At 54.2% G+C, this 27,538-nt stretch overlaps 10 protein-coding genes across 10 annotated transcripts; 4 read left to right on the plus strand and 6 right to left on the minus strand.

Moving 5' to 3' along the window:
* Positions 1–482: 482 nt before the first annotated feature.
* On the minus strand, positions 483–2,459 carry M409DRAFT_25219 (uncharacterized protein; the record flags this gene model as incomplete). Its single annotated transcript, XM_033807595.1, has 5 exons — positions 483–539; positions 603–860; positions 929–1,123; positions 1,185–1,913; positions 1,977–2,459. The coding sequence occupies 5 exons, from the start codon at positions 2,457–2,459 to the stop codon at positions 483–485; spliced, it is 1,722 nt and encodes a 573-aa protein (XP_033665229.1).
* A 1,921-nt stretch (positions 2,460–4,380) lies between these two features.
* On the plus strand, positions 4,381–5,169 carry M409DRAFT_56617 (uncharacterized protein; the record flags this gene model as incomplete). Its single annotated transcript, XM_033813346.1, has 3 exons — positions 4,381–4,652; positions 4,700–4,893; positions 4,946–5,169. 3 exons carry the CDS (start codon positions 4,381–4,383, stop codon positions 5,167–5,169), a joined length of 690 nt encoding a protein of 229 aa, XP_033665230.1.
* Positions 5,170–5,668: 499 nt separating this feature from the next.
* M409DRAFT_56618 (uncharacterized protein) lies at positions 5,669–6,791 on the minus strand (the record flags this gene model as incomplete). The annotated part of the gene is made up of 3 exons (XM_033813347.1): positions 5,669–5,821; positions 5,886–6,118; positions 6,170–6,791. The coding sequence occupies 3 exons, from the start codon at positions 6,789–6,791 to the stop codon at positions 5,669–5,671; spliced, it is 1,008 nt and encodes a 335-aa protein (XP_033665231.1).
* Positions 6,792–7,402: 611 nt separating this feature from the next.
* On the minus strand, positions 7,403–10,603 carry M409DRAFT_67875 (uncharacterized protein; the record flags this gene model as incomplete). The annotated part of the gene is made up of 8 exons (XM_033817594.1): positions 7,403–8,465; positions 8,527–8,718; positions 8,771–9,199; positions 9,258–10,139; positions 10,195–10,313; positions 10,364–10,381; positions 10,445–10,469; positions 10,527–10,603. The coding sequence occupies 8 exons, from the start codon at positions 10,601–10,603 to the stop codon at positions 7,403–7,405; spliced, it is 2,805 nt and encodes a 934-aa protein (XP_033665232.1).
* A 2,530-nt stretch (positions 10,604–13,133) lies between these two features.
* On the minus strand, positions 13,134–15,053 carry M409DRAFT_25223 (uncharacterized protein; the record flags this gene model as incomplete). The annotated part of the gene is made up of 4 exons (XM_033807596.1): positions 13,134–13,583; positions 13,668–14,632; positions 14,693–14,953; positions 15,017–15,053. 4 exons carry the CDS (start codon positions 15,051–15,053, stop codon positions 13,134–13,136), a joined length of 1,713 nt encoding a protein of 570 aa, XP_033665233.1.
* Positions 15,054–16,049: 996 nt separating this feature from the next.
* M409DRAFT_56621 (uncharacterized protein) lies at positions 16,050–16,658 on the minus strand (the record flags this gene model as incomplete). Its single annotated transcript, XM_033813348.1, has 1 exon — positions 16,050–16,658. One exon carries the CDS (start codon positions 16,656–16,658, stop codon positions 16,050–16,052), a length of 609 nt encoding a protein of 202 aa, XP_033665234.1.
* A 533-nt stretch (positions 16,659–17,191) lies between these two features.
* Positions 17,192–17,635, minus strand: M409DRAFT_25225 (uncharacterized protein; the record flags this gene model as incomplete). Its single annotated transcript, XM_033807597.1, has 1 exon — positions 17,192–17,635. One exon carries the CDS (start codon positions 17,633–17,635, stop codon positions 17,192–17,194), a length of 444 nt encoding a protein of 147 aa, XP_033665235.1.
* Positions 17,636–18,191: 556 nt separating this feature from the next.
* M409DRAFT_67878 (uncharacterized protein) lies at positions 18,192–20,315 on the plus strand (the record flags this gene model as incomplete). The annotated part of the gene is made up of 1 exon (XM_033817595.1): positions 18,192–20,315. One exon carries the CDS (start codon positions 18,192–18,194, stop codon positions 20,313–20,315), a length of 2,124 nt encoding a protein of 707 aa, XP_033665236.1.
* An 876-nt stretch (positions 20,316–21,191) lies between these two features.
* M409DRAFT_56624 (uncharacterized protein) lies at positions 21,192–22,898 on the plus strand (the record flags this gene model as incomplete). The annotated part of the gene is made up of 2 exons (XM_033813349.1): positions 21,192–22,222; positions 22,271–22,898. The coding sequence occupies 2 exons, from the start codon at positions 21,192–21,194 to the stop codon at positions 22,896–22,898; spliced, it is 1,659 nt and encodes a 552-aa protein (XP_033665237.1).
* Positions 22,899–24,110: 1,212 nt separating this feature from the next.
* On the plus strand, positions 24,111–26,099 carry M409DRAFT_67880 (uncharacterized protein; the record flags this gene model as incomplete). Its single annotated transcript, XM_033817596.1, has 7 exons — positions 24,111–24,186; positions 24,241–24,663; positions 24,725–25,156; positions 25,212–25,492; positions 25,556–25,668; positions 25,733–25,785; positions 25,843–26,099. The coding sequence occupies 7 exons, from the start codon at positions 24,111–24,113 to the stop codon at positions 26,097–26,099; spliced, it is 1,635 nt and encodes a 544-aa protein (XP_033665238.1).
* Positions 26,100–27,538: the final 1,439 nt, after the last annotated feature.

A 27,538-nucleotide genomic window follows, 5' to 3' on the forward strand; every position in this document is an offset into this window, starting at 1 on the left:
CGGAAATCGCAAGAATACTTATACCTTCAGAACCGTGGTTCAGAATATACGATCTCCCACATGGCAGCCTCGAGGGGGCCACCAGAAACGTGCACCGCCGCGTGAAATCTGCTCCATTGAGTTTCGTGCTCTTTCGCTCTGACGACAGCCACCCAATTTCAGCTCTGCTGCGCTTCGGGCTCGGAAAACTCGGTTTCGTTCTGTTGCCGTGAGCGAATCGCAGCCGAGGAAAAGACGTCGATCAACACTGCAATGGGAGTCTTCGGTTTCGGTGCAGGATTCGATGGCTCAGCTCCTTCAGCTTGTCTGGCTGTGCTATTGCGTCTACATCACAATAGGCTCCCATTTACAAGTTCGATAGGCGCTGGACATGAGATGAAATTGAATGACGTGGAAGAACACTTTGCCTATTCAAGACGTCTCTGTCACAGGACAACGACGAAGGCCATAGCCGGAAGCTGGGGTCCTTCTGTCCTCCACTCTCAAACGTTCGAGAGGAATTTGCCAAAGTTGATACTTCCGAGACCGCTCGCGGGGTCCTGCATTTCAACATGTCAACTTCCATGATCGGAGAGAAAGAGAGAGGAAGAGGAGTCACTTACCCATCCAGTCGTCGCAGAGAAGCCCTTCGAGTTGCAACCCGAATTGCTTCCCGACGTAATATCATTGAGCCCGGTCGTCGCAGAGTAAAGCAGGGGGTTCAAGAACCCCAGCGTAGCCTTGCCCTGTGAATGACGGTAGTCGTTCAAGAGGGAGACGAGCGCTGCCCACGTCGGCGAAGAGGCCGAGGTACCGAGCACACCTTCGACCGAGCCACCGTCAACGATTTGGTAGTTGACTGAAGCAAGAGAGATGTCGGGCTGGAGATTGAGGATATTGGTCAGCTCAAACAACCCTGTTCGGACAAAACGATGATGAGACGACTTACAAATCCACGCCCTTTGGCATTGTACAGGCCGTTATATTTGCCGTTGAGGTAGGTGATGTACTTGGACACCTGCGATGATTGATACGATGGGGTAGAGAACGTGTTGGAGAAGCCTCCTCCAGGGGTAAATGTGCCGGAAGAGGTCTGCGCGTTGGCAACAACCTCTTTTCCGCTGGAGAACATGGTGCCACCGACCTATTTAACGAGTTAGCTTTCACAAGGCTCAGCGATGGGATACTTTACAGAGTTTACTTACTGCGGTCGAGTACGGGCAAACAGCAGGCCAAACTGGGTAGAAGCCATTGTTGCAGCTGGGCTCTCCATTGCCGCCAACGCCGCCATCACCGGAGGAGAAAAAAACCGAAATGCCAGCCGAACCAGCCTTCATGAACTCGTTGCACACTCGGGTCATGTACGAGCTGGAAAAGGCTTGCTCCTCTCCTCCATAGGACGTCGAGACGACGGAGGGAGGGCTGCTGGTAGAGGTGAGGTAACTCGCCAAGTTAGCCAGCTCGTCCTCGAAGTCTTGGTCCGACTCCCCAGAAGGTCCCAGGGCGAGGAATTGGTTCTTGACGAACGTTCTTGCGATCGCGCCCATGTACTGAGTGTCCAGATTACCTTCAAGCGTACCCTCATCGGCGCTGGTTCCTGGGTTGCTGCCGCCGGAGACGGAGACGTCGGTGAAATCGGCTAGGGTGCTGCTGATGGAGAATTGCTTGGCGAATGAAGCGTAGTCGGAGTGCACGGCGCCGACTTCGATGAGCTCGGTTGTGGCGACGGTCTGGCTGCCTTTGCTGGTGTAGGTGACGTTGTACAGCTGGTAGAGACACTTTGGTGTGATGGTGGTCCCGGTGCAGGACTGACGTTTGGTACGTCTCTTGCTCTCAGGGGCTGCGACACTCTTCTGCGGGGCCAGATTGCGGTAGAATGCCGTGGTCGGGGTGACCAGATCAATCACATCGTGCAGGAGGAGAGGCACCGAGTACTAATGAGCGTCAGCCACCGTCGAGCTAGTCCTCTCGATTGAGGGATGGAGTGGAGAATTCACCTGGGTGGTTCTTGGGATTGCCCCCTTGCGAGAAGGGTGCGTATAAAAGTCGTACTGCGTGCCCAACAACGCTTCCATGGTCGATACCGGTGCAGAGAATGCCAGCCAGTCGCTCGTAGGGCTAGTGACATCGGTGATACCGTACAGTGCGAGCCAAGTCTTCACTAGGGCAACATTGACCGCTGAAGGAGCAACATACGAGTCGATCTCTTCCTTGGACAGCCAATTTCCGTAGTCCGCATTACCAGGCGTGGCGACCTCGAGCAACCTCTGCTCGAGACCCTGGATGTTGGATTGCTTCAGACCGATCTTGACGTTGAGTTTGGACTCGCTGGCATTGCCGCTGGCTTTGGTCCACTCGCTGGGCAAGGCCTTGAGTTCATCGAAAAGTGTCAAGGGCCCAAGGTCTGGTGGCAGTGTAGGGGCTGCGAAAGTTGGGAGGGCAAAAAGCAAAGGCACTGCTAGCCTAGCGTAGAAAGACATGATGACTGTCGATTTGATGCGTTCCGGGCAGATCTTGAGAGGAGAGCAATTTGCTGGTACATCAACATCGCCAACTTCCATGCGTACTTTATACTCATGGCAGAGGCTACCTCGCCATGTCGGCTTGCTTGCAAGCTTTCATGCAGCCCGAAAATCATGGCCCGGTGTGGTGATATCTCGGATCTTGTCGACCAGAACAGAAGGTGACCTTGTTCATATCTCGCAGCTCCTGTGGTTCATGTAAGCGTCAGCAGCTAGGCGAACGTGAAGTCTTGAGGCGCTATCTGCATTAGTATGCTGCGTGTGCTAGTCTGACTTTGAACGTGTCCATATTCTTTGCTTAATTCCGGTTCACTGCCCGCCCAAGGTCTTGGTTCGTTCAAGCTGAGCTGCGAAGTCGATGTCTCACAAGAAATTCGAAGTTGCCATAATCCGTGTATCGACCAAGCATTGGGGAATCGCAGGCCCCGACAGGCCGTACTGATCGGTCGCAAATCATGCAGGATGGTTGTTCCAAGAAGGAGTGTCGTTCTCGGTGACATGTGGCTATTAGCGCAGAAGACTAAAACAACATGCAGCGATCTTCCCATCCAAGCTCTGCTTTAGGAAGGTAGCATATCATCAAGCAACTCCCTCTATCCTATCACGTCTGACTCGGTGATATTTTGGAAACTAGTTTAGGCTGTACCGAGGGAGGAGCTTCAATCCTGCCAGCGAAACGGGAAAGCTTTCATCAAGCTCACCCAAGCTTTCTCGAGGAGCTTGGAACGGCTCAGGAAAACCTTTCGGGAAGGGTTGACCACATGATGGCCATGATGCATATGCAGGATACGATATTGGATTAGCAGCTCCGTGTTTCGCTCAGAGTAGAGCCTTCTGTTATCGTCTCGGGCATGTTTTGAGTGGTCATACCGGACCGGCTTCAGATTGAAGTCTTGAGCTGTTAGTCCCGGTTGGGAAGGTCTTTGACGATTGATTAATTAGAGTTCGAGTCCAGAACAATTTCTTGCCAGGCTTTAGAGCCTTGGCGACAATCATATCTCCGCTGCTGTTGTTTCCTTTCCATCTCTTGTAACAAAGATGCAAAGATCTTACGCACAGAGCTAAAGATGAGAAGAGACGAGAGCGAGATGAGAGGCGAGGTGAAGTATTTCCTGATGCGGCAGCTACACACATGCCACTTCCCTGTAGGGTGCAGATACTTTGACTCGGCAGGCATAGAAGTGTCAAGCGCACTAGTTAGTACCGACGATAGTCAGAGCGATCGGCATCTACTCTTTCCAGTACAGGAAGCTAACATGCTATGAGTGAAAATCTGGACATACTTTTGAAAGCAAATACCGTTGGTTCGCAATGTGCAATCGCTGAAAGCCTTTCATCAACTAGGAAGTACCCTCCCTGACTTATGGTTTCTGCTATTCGCCTTTATAAAGATTCCCTACGACGTAATGGCCGCACTCGCTATCAAGTCTGAGATGTCTTATCGTAGAATTTGTCAGTGGCCGCATCAACTAGAGTGGCTTTCCCCTCAGACAAGGCTCTGTAAGGAGACGATATGCTACTCACGCAAGACATAAGACTGGCAAGTATCTCCTGAGACAGAACGTGTTGGTGCAGTAAATCTCTCAGTTGCTTGAGACATCTTGACATTTGGGCAAACACGGATCTCGAGAACGACAAAGCCGAGCTCAGACATCAAATTGAAGATGAGATCGCAAATTGGTGACGATATTATCTGCTTAAAGATGTGTAGAGAATCGGTCCCCATCTCAAGACCGCTTCATCATTTGGAGTGAGTGAATACACATTCACTTGACTGCCAAGCCTCATGTGACGATGACTAATTCTTGGCACTTTTCGCCAAATCTTCTAATTGCTCGCGATCTGTAGCGACGCTCGCCATGACAAGTCCACCATCGTCATGGAGGCTCTCATCCTGGGCGCTTTCGTCGCACTTCTGCACACCATCGCAGCCATGGCAATAATGGACTTGAGTGGCCGAATTCATGCAACAGAGTGTGTCAACGGCCCAAACACTCCATACGACGAGGACATCCTCGTTGGCTTAATCACCGACATCTACAAGCTCTTCCTCAAGATTAGACCGGCAGAAGCCTATTCAATTTCCTGGTCGCCTCCAGAAGGTCGCGAGCTCAATGTCTCCTCACTCCCCGCGGAGGCTCCTGTCGCATTGTGTCGCTCATGAAGCGTCTCCCGGTCTGCTACCACCGCTATGATAGTATATTGCCAGAGATGGCATCTCTGGATTACTCATACACACCCGAGTTGCTGCAAAGCCGACTTGCGAACGTCCGAAACTACGACGAGTACCTCCAAACGGATGAGTCGATATTCGCGCCCCTACAACTGTCGTGCTTTTCCGAGGAAGCCATGACGTTACACCTCTTCTGGTGCTTGACATCGAAAACAGTCTGTAAAGGTCGATCGTGATTGCTTCCCGCAAGATTTGCGCTGACGGTGTGCAGACACAATCAGATGGGTTGGCGACGTCTATCAGCTGAAAGACGAATACACCCACACTGAAAACAACCAGAAGAAGCTTGACGATTATCGCTACGAACCTACCAACTGGCCCGCAATGTCAGCATCCCGGTACTTCGAGACGGTGCTGCACAACTACCGCGAAGCCATCTGGATCCCCAACAGCGTTGAAGGCATAGATGTCGCAGATAGAGTGAGTAGTCGTTGATCAAAAGGACATCCATGGCCATGCTGACGTATATCAGCCTCGTATTGCCAAGCGTCAGAGATTCCTGAAGGAAGAATGCGGATGGCCGGATGACTTCAAAGAGGATGTGTGGAAGGCAAAGGTTGAGGAGTACAGGAGAGAAGACGCAGAGCGGAACGATGAGATAGGGAAGGGAAACTGGACTAGGTTACGAGACTAAAGATTTGAGGTTGGGGATGAGGTTACTGGAGGTGGATATTGAGGTGGTAGTGATGGTTGTGGATTTTTGGTGGATTGAGGTCTGGAAGATCTTGAAGCGAGGGAGGATGGAGTTCGTGGAATTGATACCCCTGATTGCGACGCACTGACGAGAAACGTACTCTTTGATTCTGTCCCATGTTCTCGAGAAACGATGATGTATGTTCTCGACCCTCGAGACGGCGAGATCAATAGCTTCATGCACGTTGTGTCGGGCCTGCACAGGTCACTTCCTCATTCGCTCACTCACTCACTCACTCACTCACGGCAACAACTTCATGCAGAAATCCTCATCTTCCCCCGGCCTCACATTCGCGTATCGCTGGACCTCCCGCTTCCAATCGCTCTCCCTAAACCCCTCCCCCGGCCAACCATAAACATCCATCAATAGTCTCCTCTTCGCACTCATCCTACCCTGCACAAATCTGTATCAACAAACCACGCCCCAATAGAACACAAAACAAACGCAAATGACTCACCACCCACTCCTCCTCCATCTCCCTCGCCGGAATCTCCACATACCCTCCTCCATCCGGAATCCACACCCCCTCGTGAAACTTCCTCAAAATCCCCATCAAGAACTCCGGCGCAGCCATACTAGGCCAATTGCGATAATCGCACTGACAATCCTCCAGTTTCGCCTCGTTCCCCTCGAGCTGCTTGGTATATGCGTCGTCGAGAATTTCGGCGTCACGCATGCGGTGGATCGAATCTAGCCCGGTATTAGCACAAACCGATCACATTGGGGAGAGGAAAAGCACACTAGTCCCAACATCCACAACAACCACCGGCCTTCCATTATCCGAATCTTTCAACCATCGAAACGCCGTAGGTGGACCCAGAATCCTCTCCCGAGGCCCCAACCTGAAAATCTCATTCATCTCATCCAGCAAGCGGTTGAAATAGACCCCCTTCTCGCCCAAGAAATCCACAGGTCCCATGCCGGAGATGATCTCCCGCCGCTGGCGTCGATCGACCGGGAGGCGTTTCAGTAGCGATGCGAGGACCGGGTCGGTGTCTGTGGCGTTGGTGAGGTCCAGGGGATGTCCTTCTCCGCCTCCCGCTTTTGGTGGTGGTGGAGGGTATGTGACATCGCCTTCCTCCACGGGGACGAGTCTGGCGAGGGTATGATAGATCTCTTCGACGAGCTGCACGAAGAGGTCTTCATCCCAGTCGCCGTGCGGGGAGGCGGGGCGGTCGGTTGCGCGAAGTGCGCCGTACAGATCGATTTCCATCTGGGGTGTGAAGGTCGTGGAGGTGTCGTTGATGGGCTCTATGGTGATTTGCAAGTCGAAGAAGGTTGGTGTGATGTTGTAGTAGGGGACGTGGGCTGTGACAAGCGCGACGACGGGGGCGATTGCGAGAGCGAGGAGGGAGAGCTTCATGATGCGCCGCGGTGCCTGGTGATGGCGATTTGATGGAGATGGAATCTTGTGGCGGGGCTGACTACAGGGCAAGGGCGAGATTAAGTTCGCGATCTGCGGATCCCACAAACTTCAGCGCGGGCTGTCACGTGGGTCTTGGCGCTAGAGTGAATGTTCGCGTGTGCAGCTGATGCCTACTCATACGTTCTTTAGCCGTGCCTAGTCTTTTACGCGAGCAGATTGAAGTAAATTTTGAAAAATAATACTGATTGACACCACATTCGCATTGGACCCTTTCAAAGCCATATCTACATGATACGATGCCATCAGCAAAGGAGCGAACACTAGCCGCCAACACCTCGACATTCCCATCCTTGGTCTGCTCATCCACCTCCTGTCCCTTCATGTATGTTCACTGACACACGAGCAAAGACTGCACTGGTCAAACAGCCATTCCTCATCTTCTTCCTCCCCATTCATATCGTAACACAAGACGCACGTGCATCTCTCAAAGTTTTGTACGCCGAAGAAAGCTTTTCGAAAGCGAAAACGCCCGTCAATGGGAATTGAACCAGTTGCTTTTGGTATAGCACATTGATTGAACAAATCGCGAAGCTCGGTCAGGTCGTCCTTCATCCATATCCAGTCGAAGCGCCGTTAAGGCCGTTGATGTCGCTGCCATTCGGTATGCCGAAGAACTCAAACCAGTCACCAACATTCAGCGTCGTCGGCACGATGGGTCCACCCGCACTACTGGAATTACTCCACTGGTCATCCGGCGGCGGTGGCTGTTGGTTGTGCATGTTAAGCTGCGCCCAAGCGGCAGGATCTTGATGATACGCCATCGGGTTCATGCCTTGACCTTCAGGCATGGGCATCGCTGGGTTCGGCTGCATCTGCGTAGGCGTGGTCTGCATGTTCTGTGGCGGCGGTTGGAAGTGTTGTGGTGGCGGTTGCTGGGGTGGTGGTCCGCGCAGTGCTGGGTCAACCATCTGCTGGTTCGGACTCTGCGTATTGAGCGGGAAAAGGGTATTGGCCTCTGGGGGAAAGAGTTGGTCTGGTTGGTAATTCTGCCATAGGTCTTCTGAGATTTTGGGTGAATTGCGCGTATGGAGGAAGAGGTCTGGCGGCGTGCCAGGGTAGGAGAAGTTGTTGAAGGGGGTGGTTGGTCTGGTGTTGGCACGTGACGTGCCCATAAAGGCGTCAGTGCTCTGTCGCACAGGAGGACTGCCAGCGCTGATCTGTGGAAGTTGCGGTTGCTGTGCCTGAGAACCTTGTGGCAGCTCTCGCGAGGGTGTCATGGCCGGTGATTGTGGCCGCGACCGTTCGTACGACATTTGTGGAGCGGGCGGGCCGTTGGTATAACCAAGCTCCATGTCGTCAAACTTGCGCTTGTGCGCCTCTGACGACGGCTCGATCGACGGGGTTGCTTTGCTGGCTTTGCTGCTGCTGGTGTGTTTGGCTTTGCGGTGTTGCCGACCGGCGGCCTTCTGCAGCCTCTCTTCGAGCACCTTGTTCCCCAAAATGGACTCAAACAATGTGTGTACCATCTTGGCAACCAGCCAAACTTTTGACACATCCTTGAGCGCGGTCATGCAGGTGTTCAGCCGCTGCTGTGTAGCCGACACAATCGATTGATTGGACGAACGCATCTGGTAAACGTGCATGATCAACGCGGAGAACAAACTGTAGACACTGCATCCGCTGTCAGTAACGCCACGCGAGCCGTTGCCGAGCCTGGTGGATGGAAACTTACATGAACGCCGGCGTGTAACGCAGCTGGTCGTGCGACTGCAGACCTTCAATGATGGACGTGATCATGCCTGCTGCTTGGTACGCAATCGATCGTGAGGGGTAAGCGGTTTCTTCTGGGTAGCCGTTGTTCGGTCGTGAGTCGGGCGAGCCTGCAGGGGGCATGTGCGCTCGGTGGAGGAGACACAGTGTGGTGCTACAACATGTAAGCTCTCGGCAATCAAAAGCGTTGGGCCGTAAATACTTACTAGTAATTGGCGTGGAGCAAAGCAGACCAGAAATGGTGGCGTTGCGGCTCCCACCTCACCTCTGGCGGGCAATTCTGCAGCCAATCCGCAAGAGCCATGTCGCTGTGTGTGAGGTCCAGCGCGTTGTTGCGTCGAAGCTTTGACGAGACGGAGTATTGTTGAGAGAGCACAAGACCCATGATCTCGCATAGCTTCACGTAGTTCAGGAAGAACTGCACGTGTATTGGATCGGCCGGGTATTCAGCGGGCCTGTCCGGTTCGTCGTCGATGAAGTCGTCCTCGCTGACCATTTCCACGTCGGAATCTTCGATGTTGATGGAGACTGGTCGTCCAAGCGCCACGGCGACTGAACGATCGCGGGTGAAGAGTGTCCACCAGATTCGTTTCCATAGTCGTTTGTCCGCCTTACTGAGCTGAGAGCCTTCAACACTGTGACCAAAGTTAAGCATTCATTCAGTGATTCGGCAAGGAGTTGATTTCATCTCACCTGCGGTGCATACCAGACCCCTGTGCGACAATGACGGCTACTCTGCTCCAGTAAAAGACGTTTTTGGTGACGTCTGCAGCCAGGTCAGACCGAGCGTGCGTGACGATGTCTCCTCTTTCGCGATTCTTACCCTCTGGACCTTCCCAGTACCATCCCATGAGGATGAGTGCCTGGACAATGGTGATACGGTCATCCTCATAGTTGGCATCGTAGAGAGCCTTGGCTCGTTTGTAGAACGTCATTGCCGCAGGGGTGGTGGAGCCATTAGCGTCCATAAGCTGGGGGTTGTTGCAGACGCGGGAGCCGGCGAGAAGGATGGATTGGAGGAGTAGTAAGGATGGCGGGTTCTTCGAATCGCGGTATCGTCGCATGAACTTGCTGCGGTTGATGACTGGGACAACTGGAGCAATCCAGGTGAAGTATGCATCGACGAGTTCGTCGCATAGTTGGCGAGGCGGTAGAAGGAAGGCGCCGCGTTGATGTAGGATGTCGATCTCGACGTTGTCCAGTTCGTTGATGCGAGCTCGAGCCCCACGCACATTCTCAGGTAGAGGATAATGGACTACATCTGTCGTGCCATGGCGGTCCTGTACCAGTAGTGACAGATTCGATGATTCTCCAAGATATGCCACGCGGCCAGCTTCCTTGATGGGAGCCCTCGCAAACTTTGGCTTCATGTACTGCGCATACGTGCCATTGCTCGCCTGCTGGGTGGCATAGTAGGCGTCCGAGTGGTCGGTCTTGGGCATGCCATCTGGGGTGTTGACACCAATCTTCTCGGCCGGGACATCGCGAGACATGAGCATCTCACCCCGGCGTGGGATGGCATCGCTGGTGCTGGCGGCGGGGGAACGCGTATCTTTGGTCGATTCGGCACGGTCGCTGTATCAAAGCCATCAGCACTGGTATGTCATCCCTCTTTACCACACTCTCCCACCTGTCATTGTCCTTCTTTCCTGCCGTCTTCTTGCGCTTCGGTGTGGGAATTTTGCATTCGATGGAGAAGGCGACGCAGTTGGTGCACGGCACGCCGAGACTAGCGGCATCGCAACGCACCTGGAAGCTGTCTGAGCCATGTTGCGGGAGGATGTTATGATGTATTTTACCTTTCGAGCGTGACAAGTCTGCGATCCTCCATTAGCTTGGTGTTTCCTTTCACGTGCATGCTTGCGAGGGAACAAACTTACTTCGCAGGCGCGAGATGCGCGTTGGCTGGGCGCATTGCGGTCAGCAGGCGCGCCACCAGATAGAACACGCACAACAGCTTACCGTCTGAAAGAGGGATGTCCCGGCAGCTGGTCCTTGGGCGCGTTGGAGGATGGAGGAGCGCCGACGGGCATGGCCATGGCGGAGGGAGATGGCTTGGGCGGGTCGGAGCTCGCGGCGGCCAGCGGGCGCGGTTCGCCCATTGTCGCGGCGGTGGTGATTGGTGCTGGTGGTGATTATTGCAGGGCGTGGTCGGGGCGGGCAGAGGGCCACATCGCTCGGTGGGCGCGGTGTGGTGGGCGTGCGGACGGGGTGGTGGTGGTGTTGGTGATGGAGCAGCAGGGTACGACTGGTGGTGGTTTGGGTGGAGTTGCGGGCAGGTGATGAACTCGTCTGGAGTTAGTGTCGCGACGCTCGAGGCAGGCCCAGCCAGCAGCCACGGCACACTATAGTTACTATAGCTGCTGCACCACCCCAGGACAGCGTATGTACTCTTTGCGGGGCCGCAGCAGCATCCCCGAATCCTGTCACCTATACCGCTCGCTGGGGTCCAGAGTAGGTGGATTTGGCAGTGCTGCTCGCCGTAGCGCTGCCTTGCTGTGTCGTCTGCTCCCGGCCGCGCCCGACCCCGATCGGCGTTGCTATCACCCAGCTCCAAACACCGAGGCTCGTCACCAAACACCCAGCAAGTCGTGGCACCCCTCCACCCTCCCGTTGGCCAGGCTCGCTCTGTTTGGCAAGAGGTGATCACGACTAATGGCAGTCACCAGCATCTCCGCGCCAAAAGTTGTGACCAGTCATCCTTCTCACTCCCACACACCATCGTTCTCGCAATCTGCCCACCTCACCTCCCTTTCAGACAGGATAAATAGCGACGACTCCAACAACCACTCCGTCACCGATCAGCGTCTGCCACGCCTGGGCTACGAAATATCTTCGTGGAACCTGGTGAGACCTGCAGGAACAGCTCGCAGTCGAGACTTGTCCGACCCATGCAACATGGCTGGCCACCAATCCTCACTGTTCACCAATCCGAGCACTCCCCCTCCATTGCAAGGGGCTTTGCCTAGACTTGAGAAAATCGCTTTCGCGGGCATTATACCCATTATACCCATCTCTTCGTTCACAACCCTCACAGCGGAATCTCGCCCGAGGGCATTTTGGCAAACAGCGCCTTGGAGGCTCGCTTCTCCGGTTGTCACGGCCCGCGATCGACCTCCCACACGCACGCCAACATCATCTGCCCCATCTCGCTGCAGCAGTCTTTCCTGGGGTGCAGCCGGTCCCTCACAGCCGTCCGTCATTGAGCGCCAACCTCTTACGCCCGCAATCAATTCTACTGGGCCGTGGCTCTCGCCAGCTCGCCGCCTCCCAAGCGAGTTCGCCCACTAAGCACAACAGCCGCCGCCAATTGCACCCGCTAAATCTAAGCTTACTGTGAAGAACCCCACCACTGCCGAGGCACGTGATGTCTTCACGATTGACATGTGAAAGTGCCGTTCAGTGCATCATGTCAGGTACGTAGCATTTGTCTCATCCTATTCTGAGCGGACTTGTTGTTGGTGTCTGCTATAGGCGCACTGCAAAATCCGACATCCATGAAGGACCAATGTCACTGCCAGACCAATAGCCGTACAGTTCGCGGCTTTGAACAATCCACTGGTCTCACTTGCCACTAGCTGCCCCACGACCCGAACCAACGTTTGTGGGTTGATTTGGCATATTGCTAGGAGATTTCTCCGTGGAGTAAGTGCTAACACCAGAACATCTCGACTTGGCATTATTATTACTTCTTGTCTCACGTCGGGACTCGACTCCCTAGACCCTCCCTTCTCGACGATCAACATGATACTAGTGCTTGAACAGGAAATTCAGGGCTGCGGAGTACGAGCCGTGACCCAGAAATGACATCTCCATCACTCAACTTGGATGGACAATCTTACTTATGGCGACAAGGAGAACCACTCACTACGAACGCCTCACTCTGTTCCACAAATCGACCAGACGTCACGCCTTCCAGGCTAAGTCTTGCTTAAGCCTTACATGGAGGCAACCAGGTGGACCAGTTGAGCCATTTGAAGCATTTGCACCAATGAGATATTGTTCCAAGCGAAAATGGCGAAAATAATACTGAACTTCCTTGAATCAGTAACCTCATGCTGGATGAAGACTAGACTCGGTGCTATTCTACGACTTGGCATTCAAGTCGCTATCATCAATTGAGACGTCAGCTCGTAAGGCGACTTGACAAGAACACGTCGCTGAACCAGCCCTCAACCTCTGCACTATCGAATTACAGTCTCGAGAAACGTAGCTTCTACTCTCGCCTTGCTATGCTGCATACATAGCCTCGATCTCGACTACCGCTCACCAAACCTTCACCATTGGAAAGGATCTGCCGCCAGCGACGACAGTTGCCAATTCTCCCCACAGACGCTAACATCAAAAAATCTACGAGACTTGCCGCCCCGAACTCTATGCAAATGAGAACGATACACCTTACAATCTATTTCATACGCACTATCTACATTCCATCAACCTACAACTTGGACTTCACTTTATCACCTGCTCATCCAAAATCATTCACAAACAACTTACGAAGGCATCTTGCTAGAACTTACGCAAATGGCGACTGAGAACCCTTCAATCTATCTCATACGTTTCGTCTATCTACAACTTCGACCTCACCGTACCACCCTCTTCCCGAACAACGACCCCCCTAACCCTCCCGGCATCTCTCTCCCTCTCCTTCAAAACCCTCCTCAAAAGCTTCCCCGTCGGACTCTTAGGAACACTCCCTACAAACTCCACCTCCCTCACCCTCTTATACCTTACCTTCCTCCCCTCCACAAAACCCAACAACTCTAACCCCACCGGCCTACTCGGCTTGACACCCTCTTTCAAAACTACGAACCCTTTAGGCACCTCGCCGGAATAATCATCGGGAATCCCTAACACGGCGCAGTCTTCCACGAGAGGGTGCGACAGGAGGACATCTTCGAGTTCGGCTGGGGCGACTTGTTGTCCGCGGACTTTGATCATCTCTTTGATGCGGTCAGAGATGTGGATGAGTCCTTGGGAGTCGAAGTGGCCCACGTCGCCGGTGTGGAAGAAGCCGTCCTAAAACACCACCACCACTCATCAGCCACCATCATCATAACACAACACAAAAGCCTATTGGGCTAAGTTAGGCCTTCATCATACCTCATCAAACGTCTCCCTCGTCGCCCCCTCATTCCCCAAATACCCCATCGCAATCTGCGGCCCCCTCGCCAAAATCTCCCCTGTCTCGCCCACCCCCAACACCCTCCCCGTCCCCTCCAAATCCACCACCTTCCCCTCCGTATTCGCCACCAATTTCCCCGCCGTATGCGCATGCCGATAATCATAACAATCCGGCGGATGCGCCGAAATACACGCCGTGCTCTCCGTCGCGCCATACCCCTGGCGGAAGCCCGTGTCAGGAAATTTCGCGTGAAGGAGGTGGATGATTTCCGGGGACGTGGGGGCGGAGCCGGAGGACCAGCGTTTTACGACGCGGCGCAGGGCGGGGAGGTAGGTGTCGACGATGGGGTCGCGGACGATGCGGATGAGGATGGGCGGGACGAGGATGAGTTCGCGGATTTTGTAGGTGAGGATTGCGTCCAGCATGGAGGGCATGGTGAAGGAGGGGAGTAGGATGGAGGAGCCGTTCATGAAGATCGGGTAGTGGATGTAGCGCACTAGGCCGGTGATGTGGAAGAGGGGGGTTACGGCGAGGATGCTGTAGGGCTCGCCCGGTTCGAGGAGTTGGATTTGGCGCAGTTGGTGGCATTGGGCGATGATGTTGTGGTGGGAGAGCATGACTGCTTTGGGGAGGCCGGTGGTGCCGGAGGAGAAGTTGAGGTAGCCGCAGATTTGTTTGTTGGTCGTGTTCGGGGGGATGGTGTAGGAGGGGACTGGGGGGTGTTGGGTGCCGAGGGCGATGAGGTCGTGGATGGTCAGAAGGCCTGGGGCGTGGCCTTCGAGGAGGAAGATGTTGGATTTTGGTATGCCCACGTTTTGAGCGGCTGCTGTGGCGACGTCGAGGGAGCCGGGGAGGGTGAAAAGGAACTTCGTCTTGGCTACTTTCAAGGCGTAGCTCATCTCGTTCGTGTTGTATGCGGGTGATGCGCCGTTGATGCGTCCACCTAAAAGGAACCAAGTCAGATCAGACTCACCAAGCCCCGGTCGAAGACATCGATACTCACCAACCCTCACAGTAGCCCACAACGCCAAGGGATACCAAATCGTATTCGACGCAAACAACGACACCGTATCGCCAACCTCGAATCCATGCTCGCGAACAAGCGCCGTGCCGATCGAAGTCGCCTTCTCCTTGACCTCAGCGTACGACAATCGTTCCTTCGACACCGCATTCTCGTAATGTCCATGATCCTTGGGGGCGTATATCACGGGCGAGTGTTCTCGACTTTCGAAGGCCCATTGCCAGGTTGTTACGTTTGTTGGGACTGGAGCTTGTTAGTGTCGTATTTCCAAGCAAGATAAATGTTTGTGTAGGAGAATGTACGTACTGTCAAGATCTGGATGTTCTGATTTCCAAAGCGCCATTTTCGCCTCGACTCGTCTCGACCTCGTCGATCCTCACCCGGCAGAGTCAATGAGAAGACCACCGAAACAACTCAACGCCAAACGAGACTCTAGTACCAGAGCAAAGAGACTGAACAGACAATGAGCCCCTCCGCTACTCTCTCTTTCTTCTCACGAAGAAATTCGATAAAAATTGGGAAATGCTCCAGAGCGTATACCTAGAAATGCTACCGCTTCCAACAACTGAGAATATTGAAGCTCTCTCATGGGCGGAGGAGGAGTCGACACATCTGCAGCCGAGGTCGGGGATGGTGAGCATTGTGCCGTGTGCCGAGCACCTCCTATGGTATAGATCTAGACTTCTTCTTTTATATGTTAATGTAAGTTCTCGGAGAATGGAAACTGTTAGGCGTGGGTCTGTACGTCTTGCCTGTGAGCTCCACCCGACTAGAAGAATCGAATTGGCCTGTCGTGAGTGAACACGGAGATCCTTGCAAGAGCAAACGAGAAGGAAAGGAAGAGGCGGGATGGATCTGGCCTGCCGGTGATTCGAATCAATAGTCTTCATGTCCATCTCAAGAACAGAGAAAGATGTATAGAAAGTAAGAATCCGTGTTCGTTGTAAAGAAAGGAAAAAACCACGATGGCTCGCCGGGTGAAGTCCTCTTGGTGTGGCCCGTGCAGTGAGTCTCCCGTAGACATCACGTAGATCTCTTGCATATTTGCATATTTGCATATTTGCATATCATACATACATGCATAAGAAGCATGCATCTCGACGCAGTAGCAGGAGCCATAAGTCATTCTAGCCGGTTTTGGCGCAACAACTTCAAACAAATCTACAAATCCATTTGCGCCATCAGTCTTCATCAAGACCGCAATCGCAATCGCCAACTAGGGGGTATCATCTCTCCCACGAACTCCATCGCACCACAACATAATCCTCAAGAACCTCAATCCCTCAAAACATCCCCAACCATCCCCTCAACATCCACCCCACCAACCCCAACCCCAACCTCAAATACTCTTAACCCGCCCCAACCCCTTCACCATGCTCCCCAAAACCGTCTTAACCACCCTCCCAACCTTCCTCTCCTGCTGCGGCGTGAAATGCCTCCGCAAACCCACGTAGGAATCCTTCGTGGTGAGGTGCAGATGGCCTAGACGGGCGGTGTCTGTGAGGGAGACATCGTCTTCGTCTTCGTCTTTCTCGGAGATGGTGGTGGTGGAGAGGAAGGCGGTATCCGCGAAGGGGGTTTCGCTTGTGTCGGGGCTGGCGTCGTCGTCGTCGACGAGGGTATTCGCAGCGGAGTCGCAGCGCGTCTCAGACCGGCGTGACGATAGTCGTACGAGCGTATACGACGCGCAGCCCGCCTCCACGAACCGCTCGCGGCGCTCCGCAGCAATCTCATCGCGCTCCTCGTGAGGAACATCCTGCAGCACGAGAACCGGCTCCGGCACCTCGTACACATTGTCGAAAGGCGAGACCTCCTCACCTTCATCGCCGTCGCTGGGAAGGTCCAGCTCCGCGAGCGGAATCTCCACCGTCGACGGCGTGGAGGTCATACTCCGCGCATCCCAGAGATCCTCGTAGTGCGCGAAGTAATCGTACTGTGCGGCTGGCATATTTTCTCACTTCTCGTTGGTATCTCCGAGATCTTGGGGATGGACAGGAGGCTTGAGAGGGCGTTCAATGCCGTGGATAGTCGTTGAATCTCGGGGATGGATGGGAATGTGATGTGAGGTGCATGTGCTTTGGGTTTGCTTGCGTGTGAAAGGGGGCTTTGAGGGATAGGATGGGGTGTGCTGTGCTTTTTGAGGGCGTGGGAGAGGGAGATTTTTTTTCCATCGCGTGAGCGAAGGGGAGAGGTGGTAATCTTTCTTATTCAGATTTTGAAGAATTGTAGGGCTTGGCGTTGGGGGAGTTTGGTACTGGGAGGCTTGAGGAGTTGTATAGCCCCGCGCTGTCTGTTCTGAAGACTGTACACTGTTAGCTGTGTATATGTACATGAATTGGGATGATATAAGCGAAGAGGCTCCTTCGCGCATCTGGACATAGACAGATAATTCTATCATATACCTCATTGCGAGTCACCTTCGTGGTATTTCTTCTATCGATGCCTGAACTGCTCGTCTTCACCGCACATCTCTCTCGTATACTACCACCCCTGCTTCCGCATCTTCTGCACCAAAGCCACCGTCTCTTTGAAATTCGCCTTGAAATTCTTCCTCCACCGCTCGCTCTTCAGCCTCTTCCTCTTCAACCCCGGGCGTTCATGAAACCTCTGCTTCATAAAATCCTTCCGCACTTGGTTCCGCGCACACAGTATCTCCAATTGTCTGAACGCTCTCCCCACATCCATCCCCCGTGCAGTATTCACATTCACCGTCCTCCCCACAGTCGGACCCAACTTCATCGGTGGACTTTCGAGCTCCGGTTGGTCCCGCGTGAGGTGATCATTCCGATTGCCTCGCGGCGCGATCATCGACTCAATGTCGGAGGAGGAGAAGCTGGCTGCGGGTGCTTGGCGCTTGGGTCGGGACATGATGTTGTTGAGGACGTCGTCGACGCCGCTGCTCTGGGACGCCTTGGCTTTCTCCATGTGCTTGGCGAGTGGGTTCCTGGCCTGAGCCTCGCGGGAGGGGTAGTGTGATGTTCGTGAGGCGGGAGCGGTAGGCGTGCCTTTACTGAAATCTAGGGAACTCTCTAGCAAGGACGAGATGTCGTCGGTGACGGTTTCTTGTGATGATGGCGGTGTGGAACTGTGGTTTCGAGATGGTGAAGGTCGGTCATCTTCCGCTGGGGGTTGGCGACGGCATGGAGTGGTGGTGAATGGTCGTGATGGCTGCCATTGGCGTCGTTGCGCTCTGCATTGCCGGGGAATCGATGAAGCTGGACTGCGTGTCGCCGGGGCCAGAAATGACAGAAGCGGCTGCGACGACCGAAGCAGCGCCTCGCCACAGCGTAGCGTCTCCATGTGAAAGTGATGGAAGTGAATGTTGGTTATCTGGCGTCAAGCTGTCTCGTGGTGCGCCTTCCCCAGGAGACTTTTGCGGCGACGCGGGAGAGCAACATCCCTGCAACGCCAAGACATGCACCTTTGGCTTCTCGCGACTTTCAGACTTGTATCCTGACAATCACACACGACAACAACCAACATGGCGTGGAATCAGCCCAACTTCGCGCCGCCTCCGGGCATCAACTTCAATGCGCCCGTCATCCGTATGGGCGGCGGCGGTGGTGGAGGAGGTCGCGGTGGAAGAGATAATGCAGAATCCATGGGCAGAGGCGGTCGCATGGGCCTGGGCGCGGATCGCAACCTCGACCGACAGCGACAGGAAGTCAGAGAGAGTATGATGGCGTTACAACCCCCTACTCGCGAAGAGGTCGCACGTACCATCTTCATCGGAGGGCTGGGAGAAGGCACGCCTGGAGACGACATTCTCCAAGACTTACTGGCCTGCGCTGGTAAATTGCGGAGATGGACAAGAGCGAAGGATGCCGATGATAAGAAGTGCAAGTTTGGCTTTGCAGAATATGAGGATGTCGAGAGCTTGGAGGCTGCGGCAGAGATTCTCAAGGACGTGCAAGTCCCACTCTTCAACGCTGATGGCACAGTACAGAAGGAGGAAGGAGAGGATGGCGATGTCAAGAAGTCTACGCTCTTGGTGGTCGTCGATCAACAGAGCAGAGAGTACATTGATCAGTGGAAGGGTCGCAAAAAGGAGGACGACAACGCCCGACAATTTCGCATCCAGAGCTGCCACGACGAGCTTCAGCAGAAGCTTACGGCTTTGTCCAATCAAGGCGCATATGCGACAAATGGCATGAACGATATGAATGGGGACAGGGACGGAGATGTCAACATGGGAGAGAACGGCGATGCAGCTGGCGAGCAAGTGGTCAACATCCCGCTTGAGCTTGACGACGAACTCGCCGACATCCCTGCTGATATGCGCGCGACTGTAGCAGAGGAGATCAAAGCTTTCCGTGACCGCTCGAACCGCCGCGACATCGAACGCCTGCGACGTGAGGAAGAGGTTGAACAGGAAGAGCGGCGGCGGACTGGTGCAGCTCCCCGTGCAAGCCGCCTCGCTTCTCCACCTCCATCCACCAGCGCAGCGAACGGTATTCCAGTCGGACCACGAGGCCAGCAAGGCGTTCATGGAGCTCCATCTGGACCGAAGGGTTTCAGAGGCGCTCAGATACCAAGTGATTACGCTAACGGCGTTGCCTTTGTACCTGGCGCCGGACCGAATGGACAGGGCGTTACTGTTTCACTCAATCGCGAAGATGAGGATGCAGAAGAGTCAGACGAGGAGTTGGAGCGCAGAAGACAGGACAAGAAGAATGCGGAGTTGGAAAAGCAATACCAGGAACAAGTGCGCCGATGGCAAATTCGTGAGCGACAGCGTGGTGCTGCGCAGGAGCGTGAGAAGATTCGCCAGGACGACGAGAAGCGCGACAGGGATCAAGCTAAGCAGGACATGCTCGTTCGACTGGCCGAGTGGAATGACGACGAGGAGGCTGACAAGGCAAGACACCCGTACTATCGCGATCGTTCTGGTTGGATTCGCCAGCGTGAACGTGACAGGGAGCACGAGCGTCGTGAAGATGAACGAGACCGCAAGGAAGAGGAGCGTGAGAAAGCAGATGAGAGACGTCGCGAGAACGAGGCACGCGGCATGGCGGACGAATTCCTGGGCTCGATGGGCATGGAAGCTGAATCGAAAGAAGCGTCAGGCCCAGCTCCCTTCAAGATCAGCCTGGGTGGTGCTGCCGCCAAGACCAAGCAGCCTCAAGCAGCGGCTGCACCAAAGCGCACTATGGCTGATGTGCTCGAGGATGAAGAAGATGCTGCTGCCGCTGGCATGAAGCGTCCTGAACTGAAACCGCTCCAAGACACGTCCACCGTCCCAACTTCTGGCCAGGACCTTACCGAAGACGAGAAGGGTCATGCCCGCCAGCAGCTTGCGTCGGAGATTCCTACCGACACCGAAGCTCTCTTCTCACACCCGATCAAGTGGGAGTGCTTGGGTCCCGCTCTTCTCGACAGCCAGATCAGACCTTTCGTGGAGAGGAAGGTGGTGGAATATCTGGGAGTGCAAGAAGACCTCATTGTCGATGCTGTGATCCAGAGCATCAAGGATCGCAAGGAGGCCAAGACCCTCGTCGACGAGCTGGAAGGTCCGCTCGAACAAGAGTCGGAGGTTTTGGTGAAGAAGGTCTGGCGTCTGTTGGTGTTCTGGGGAGAATGCGAGTCTCGCGGCTTGTCTCAGTAGGACTTTGGCGTTGCGAGAAGATTGCATGAGTTCGTCGAGGAGCAGAGAGAATGGGGTGGTCAGTTCCCACAGGCCGCGGTATGCAAGTGGCTCAGGGAGCAATCACCCTAAGCAAGCAATGCAAAGTGAGGATAAATCGACTGTGGTAGCGATAAACTCTGCAGACCACTACGCTTAATATTTTCGATTTCACTCGTCTCATCTTGTTCTCGACAGTCACATCATCTTCTACTTCCTATAGCTGACGAAGCACCATTGGCATTGCTAAGCATATACACAGATTCTTCATGGTGAGTCGAAATTGACAGACCATCCGTGATGAGGCCGTCCGACAATTGCCGTTGTCGGAGATGAGTCGGCTCTCACATGCTCGACGTCACTGCAGCATGTATTGGAAGTGAGTGAATGAATGTGCAGAAGACAGTTCAGGCTGATATTGATGGAATTATTGAAGGCTGCAGCGTAATCATCCGCCTAAGATGCTCAGTCAATGCTTACAGAATGATGGATGGCAGCGGCGCGCGGGCGAGACTTTTCACTCACACAGAATTACCCCGCCATCTGGTGGGGCAGGCGCATGTCATTGGCGGAAGGGCGGTGCGATGAGGCGACAGTGCAGGCACGTCACAGGTTGACGAGCCGACAGCTCACCGACTGACAACCACCCTCAATCCACCTCTGCCCACGCCATCCAACATTTTCCCAGAAAGCTTCCGTGGGGCTCCGTCTGTCCACCCGCTCCTCACCACCGCCTGCACTCACTCCACCACCATCTGAAGTACGTCTTCAACCAATTCCCATCAATTTGATACCCCCCATTGACGCCTACCGCCAGCTCCCAACCGCTGCAGAAACATCCCTCACAACACCGTCACAATGCCAGGATTCGCTCAGGCCAACGAGCTGCCGGCATGGAAGTCGTTGATGGAGCATCATGACAAGCTGGGCCGCGGAATGGTCCTCAAGTCGGAGTTCGAGAAGGACCCCCAGCGCTTCCAGAAATACAGCCGCACCTTCAAGAACGACGCCGACAACTCAGAGATCCTCTTCGACTTCAGCAAGAACTTCCTCACCGAGGAGACCCTCCCGCTGCTGGTCAGGCTGGCCCAGGAGGCCAAGCTCGAGGAGCTGCGCGATGACATGTTCAAGGGCGAGAAGATCAACTTCACCGAGAAACGCGCTGTCTACCACGTCGCCCTGCGAAACGTCAAGAAGGAGCCCATGCAGGTCGATGGCAAGAGCGTGGTTGAGGAGGTCGACGGTGTGCTGGAGCACATGAAGGAGTTCTCCGAGCAAGTCCGCAGTGGAGAGTGGAAAGGATACACTGGCAGGCCCATCGACACCATCGTCAACATTGGTATTGGCGGTTCAGATCTCGGCCCAGTCATGGTGACCGAAGCGCTGAAGCCATACGGAAAGCAGGGCTACAAGCTGCACTTCGTCAGCAACATCGACGGCACCCACTTGGCTGAGGCTCTCAAGGACAGCAACCCAGAGACCACTCTCTTCCTGATCGCCTCCAAGACCTTCACTACTGCCGAGACCACCACCAACGCAACATCCGCAAAGAAGTGGTTCCTGCAGAGCGCCAAGGAGAGCGACATTGCAAAACATTTCGTCGCTCTTTCCACCAACGACAAGGAGGTTGCCAAGTTTGGCATTGACACCAAGAACATGTTCGGCTTCAACGACTGGGTAGGTGGTCGTTACTCCGTCTGGTCAGCCATTGGCCTGTCTGTCGCCCTGTACATTGGCTTCGACAATTTCCACCAATTCCTTGCTGGCGCCCAGGCTATGGACCACCACTTCAAGACCGCACCGCTCGAACAGAACATCCCAGTCATTGGTGGTCTTTTGAGCGTGTGGTACTCCGACTTCTTCGGCGCCCAGACACATCTTGTTGCACCGTGAGTGTTGAAAAGCAGTTTTTCATTTCACAGACTGACAATTCCCAGCTTCGATCAGTACATGCACCGGTTCCCAGCCTACCTCCAGCAGCTGTCCATGGAGTCCAACGGCAAGGCCATCACCCGCAGCGGCGACTACGTCAAGTACACCACCGGTGCTATCCTCTTCGGCGAGCCAGCCACCAACGCACAGCACTCCTTCTTCCAGCTCCTCCACCAAGGCACCAAGCTCATCCCAACCGACTTCATCCTCGCCGCCCAATCACACAACCCCATCGAGAACAACAAGCACCAGATCATGCTTGCATCCAACTACTTTGCACAAGCTGAGGCCCTCATGATCGGCAAAACCCCTGATACCGTTAAGAACGAGGGTGCCGCCGACGAGCTCGTCCCACACAAGGTGTTCTTGGGCAACCGTCCAACCACCAGCATCCTTGCACAGAAGATCACCCCCGGCACGCTCGGTGCCCTCATCGCATACTACGAACACGTTACCTTCACTGAGGGCGCCATCTGGAACATCAACAGCTTCGACCAGTGGGGTGTGGAGCTCGGCAAGGCCCTGGCCAAGAGCATTCAGTCTGAGCTGGATACTCCAGGCGAGAGCACCAAGCACGACAGCAGCACGAGCGGGCTGATCAACGCGTTCAAGAAGTTGGGCAATGTGCAGTGAATGCAGGATATGAGGGTCAAAGGAGCGAAACTATGAGGATGAAGGGTTGTAGAAAGATTAGAAAGATTCCTTCCTTCACGGTCATGAGGAATGAAATGAAGTATGCATACTGTAAACGTTTTTGAGAAAAAAAGTCCGTACCATCCAGAAAATGAGAGGTATATAGATGAATGGAAGGTGGCGTTTTGATCAACGAGGCCAAATGTACCGACCACATGAAAGAGTTTAGTGTCCGTGAAGTCCAAAATTCCCGTGGAGGATTCCCCTGGGTTGACGACTGACTGACTGATGAAGGCTTTTAGTTAAGAGTAGGATACCCGAAGAGAGACATTGATTTGAGAGCGGGCTTCTTTACGCGAGGATGAGGACTTTTTTCAAAGAGACGTCTATCCCAAGAGGAGGTATCGCTTGGTCGGCATCGTTGGCGGCATTCATGGCGGCACGTAGGATTGATGTGATAGATTGCGTGTTCGATGCGAGTTGAAGCCTCGAGCGCCGCAGAGTCGTCGAAGCGAACCATCGAAGCGAGCCGTAAATCGTAGAGCACCTTTCTGTGAGGTCGCTGTCTTATCGGATCGAGGCAATCGGTATTGGGCTTGCACACAAGCCGTCGCTGGTGGTAGGTACTTAGTTTTTTGCAATACAGGACATGGGCAGACGACTTCGACAACGGATCCTTTAGATTATATACGTCTCTGTTATATTTTACCTATTTCTACAAGTACGTTCTAAGATAGAGTTTGTATGTTGCAGTAAGGCTTTAAGCTAGTCCTAATTTAACTCGGTCTCGTAACGGCGAGCCTCGCTCGTAACGGCGATCTTAGCTCGTAACGAACCTTACTCGGCTGTGAAACCTCGAAGCGACCACCACATGTGCACCTCCTCTCTAAACCCCAGGTCTGGGGAATAACCCACACTCCAGCTCACGACCCCATCTACTGTCGTGTGCACTCCCCGTGGAGAGTGGCATCCCTTTGACTCCGTTCCGAGGACACTACTATGCATTGTCTACGGCGGATAAATACATATGTATGTGTCGGCCTGGACGATGTCCACCTCACGACGTCCTTTCGACCTCGAGTGACGAGTACATAAGAGGTCGTCTTGAATTCGGCAAACCGTATTCCTTGCTCTGCAAATCCCGTAGGTACTGAGGACATGGCCAGCTTAAATCATGCAACCATCGGCGCGGCGGCGCTCGTCCGCCAGCAAATGACCGGCAATAGAGGCCTCTGTGCCTTGCTGGACAACAAGAAGGCTTTCTTAATCGCGGTTTTTGCATCTTTTGGTAAGGAACTGCACCCACCGTGGCTTATGCTATGCCTAACATCGCGCATCACAGGTGGCCTATTGTACGGCTATCAGCAAGGCGTCCTCGGCCAGGCCCTGGTCATGCCAGCCTTCGAGCGAGACTTCCCCCGCGTCAGTGCATCGTCGAGTGCGACGGGGTGGCTCACCTCCATCCTCCAGCTAGGCGGTTGGCTCGGTGCCGTGACCTCTGGGATCTTATGCGAAGTCTTCTCGAGGAAACATACCATCTTCTGGGGCGCCATGTGGATGATCCTGGGCAGTTATCTCGCCGCAGGAGCCATTGCGCACCAACCTGCGTTCCTCTATGCTGGAAGGTTCTTCACGGGGATTGGGGTCGGTGCGCTGAGCGCCATCGGTCCGCTCTATAACGCCGAGTTGGCACCACCGGAGATTCGTGGGTTCCTCGTGGCATTGCAGCAGCTCACCACGACGATTGGTATTCTTGTTGCGTACTGTAGGTCCCGGGCCGATTTGACACAAATGAGACTGACTACTGATCGTCCGTCGTTATCCAGGGATCGCGTACGGAACGAATTATATCTATAACGAAGACGTGCAATCCGGATTCGCATGGAGAACCCCCCTCTTGATACAGGGTGTGCCCGCCATCATCCTGGCGATCGGCGTCTGGCTCATGCCATTCTCACCACGTCTTCTGGTCAAGAAAGGCAAAGAGGAGCAGGCGCTGCAGACCCTCGCGGGCCTGCGGAATCTGCCTGCCAACCACCGCCTGGTGCAAGTCGAGTTTCTTGAAATCAAGTCCGAAGTCGTTTTCGAGTGCAATGCCTTCGAGAAGAGGTTTCCAGCCTTGGCGACGAAAACTAACAATGTCCTTCGCCGAGAGTTGGCACAGTACAGCACTATCTTTCGCTCCGGTGACTCTTTCAAGCGCGTTGCCATGGGATCGCTGGTCATGTTCTTCCAGCAGTGGTCGGGCATAGACTCTAGTGAGCATTACCACCACTAGCCGCATCTCGGTGCAACTTGACTGACAGACCGCAGTAATCTACTACGCTAGCGTCATCTTCAGGTCTCTTGGACTCACCAGCGCCACGTCCAGCCTTCTCGCCTCGGGCATAACGGGCGTCATCAACGTCGCCACGACCATCCCAGCGATCCTACTCATCGACAAGGTTGGACGACGGCCTCTCGTCCTCGCCAGCTGCGCCGGCATGTGCGTCTGCCAGATCATCGTCGGTGTGATTGTCGCCACGTGCGGCAAAGACTGGGCGGCGTATCCGGCCGGTGGGTGGGCAGCAGTTGTCTTTGTCTGGCTCTACATCGTAAGCATCTCTTCGACTTGTTGTGCCGGACTATTCGAGCATCATCTCATTCATACGACTTAGGTCAACTTTGCCTATGGAATGGGTCCCGTGTCATGGTGTCTGATTGCAGAGATCTTTCCCCTCTCCATCCGTGCGAAAGGAACGAGTATCAGCGCGAGCGCCAACTGGATGAAGTACGTCAAAGGCCCCCATCCAGACAAACATCTTCAACCTTTGTGTCTGCTAAACAACGTGCAGTAACTTCATCATCGCCTTGGTCACGCCCATCATGCTAAGCCACATCGGCTGGGGTACGTCTCGTGCCCCGGACGTACCACTTCAACGAGACTTACTAACAAAACTCACAGGCGCGTACATCTTCTTCGCAGCCTGGCTGGTCATCGGCTTCCTCTTCTTCTACTTTTTCATCCCAGAGACTCGCGGCAAGACGCTCGAAGAGATGGACGCTGCGTTCGGAAGCCATACCAGTCATGAAGACTTGGACGAGCTCGAGCGGGTGCAGAGAGAGGTCGGCTTGATCGACTTGTTGATGGGGATTGAGGATGGGGGGCAGGATTTCTCTGATGAGAAGCAGCTCGATAGAAGTCATGTTGAGCAGCTTTGAGGATGGTTGTTGATGAATCTGTGTTCTGTGTCGGAGCAGAGCTCGTCTCGGGCATGCGTCATATCTCTGGTGCTAAACCAGTATTCGCCTTTGGGTACATCGGTCTTGGTACCGCAGGCCAGTTCCCCGTTGTCTGTGTGCACAGTCGGAGACGAGCTTGAAGCTGTCGAAGTGATCGTGGTCGGCTCGGCTGTGTTATAAGTGCAAAGCCTGGTCTTAGGGTGCAGCACCTTATGGCCACCAGACAAGACTTTAGTGTTGAGGTTCAGCCAGGAGGTTGGACAAGTACGAGTTTCCAACGCCGCGGCCTCTAATACTACGAGTGAATACCTTTCACTTCTCATCCGCCAATCCCTCCCTTTCAAATCGAGTGAAGAGGCGGCCCACGGCTCAATGTCCTCGCCTTCAGCCACCGATGACGGGCAGGAGAACCAAGAGCGAACCCCCCTTCTGCGGTAGTATCGGATTGGATCGTGAGCCCTCTCCCCTTCTCTAATCAGAACAGCTGGTCCATTGGGTTCAGACAAAGGGTACGGGGGCTCGCCGGGAACATCGAAACAGAGCAGGGTCTTTTCGAAGAGATTCTCTAGATGTAGGTAGGTCAGATCCTCCTGACGAACTATCCGCTCGAAGACCTCGTGGAAGCTTCCCGATTTTATTAGATTAATGTCGTTGAGACGAAGCCGTTGAAGCCGAACCTGTCCCAGGAAGGAGAGAAGATCCGACGCTTGGAGTGGTATTCCCAGAAGGGTGCAGTCTTGCAACGAGGGGAAGTGAACCTCCTTCGTCATCCTCCTGAAGAAAGCCTTCTCTTCACAGAGCTTCTGCGGGCAAGTTTTCTAGTCCGATTCGCAGGCTCATGACGTAGGTAGTCGATGGATGCGGGCGATGTGTGCTAGTCGAAAGGGGGGCGTTGCCTGGCAGAAAACGTAGAAAGATTTCGCGGGGTCGAATGTCGGGTTGTATTGTAAGGAATGCTGCGGTGGAATGAGGTGGTGGTTTTATAGCCGTTTTGGGCGCTGGACCGACCCACTCAGGCAGCAGCTTAGGGACTTACCGCTTTAGGAAGGAGCATACCACCAGAAACTTAAGGTATATAGATGAATGGCAGTTCTCATTCGAAGTCATGCTTCCGGCTAGCAACAAGGGGAGAACAAGTATGGGACAGGAGTTTTCTTTACGTGTTTTTGCACCCTATAGTTTCTTTGTGACCACCATCTCTGCCGCTGCTGTGAGCCTCTCGGTCAAGCTGCTACAACACCATCGTCCCCGAATTTCCAATCTGAGCCCTGCGTATGCGATTTCCAAGCCGTCTCATTGCGGTGTTCGTCCCCAACTCGTCGTTGTTTTCTTTGTCGTCGCCATTTACCTCATCGTCAGGTTCCTTCCTTCATCCGTATCACGCTCTCTAGTCGCCGCCTTCCTCGTCCTCTTCCTCG

Source organism: Zasmidium cellare (assembly GCF_010093935.1).
Source record: "Zasmidium cellare ATCC 36951 unplaced genomic scaffold M409scaffold_26, whole genome shotgun sequence".
Taxonomy (NCBI): Eukaryota; Fungi; Ascomycota; class Dothideomycetes; order Mycosphaerellales; family Mycosphaerellaceae; genus Zasmidium; species Zasmidium cellare.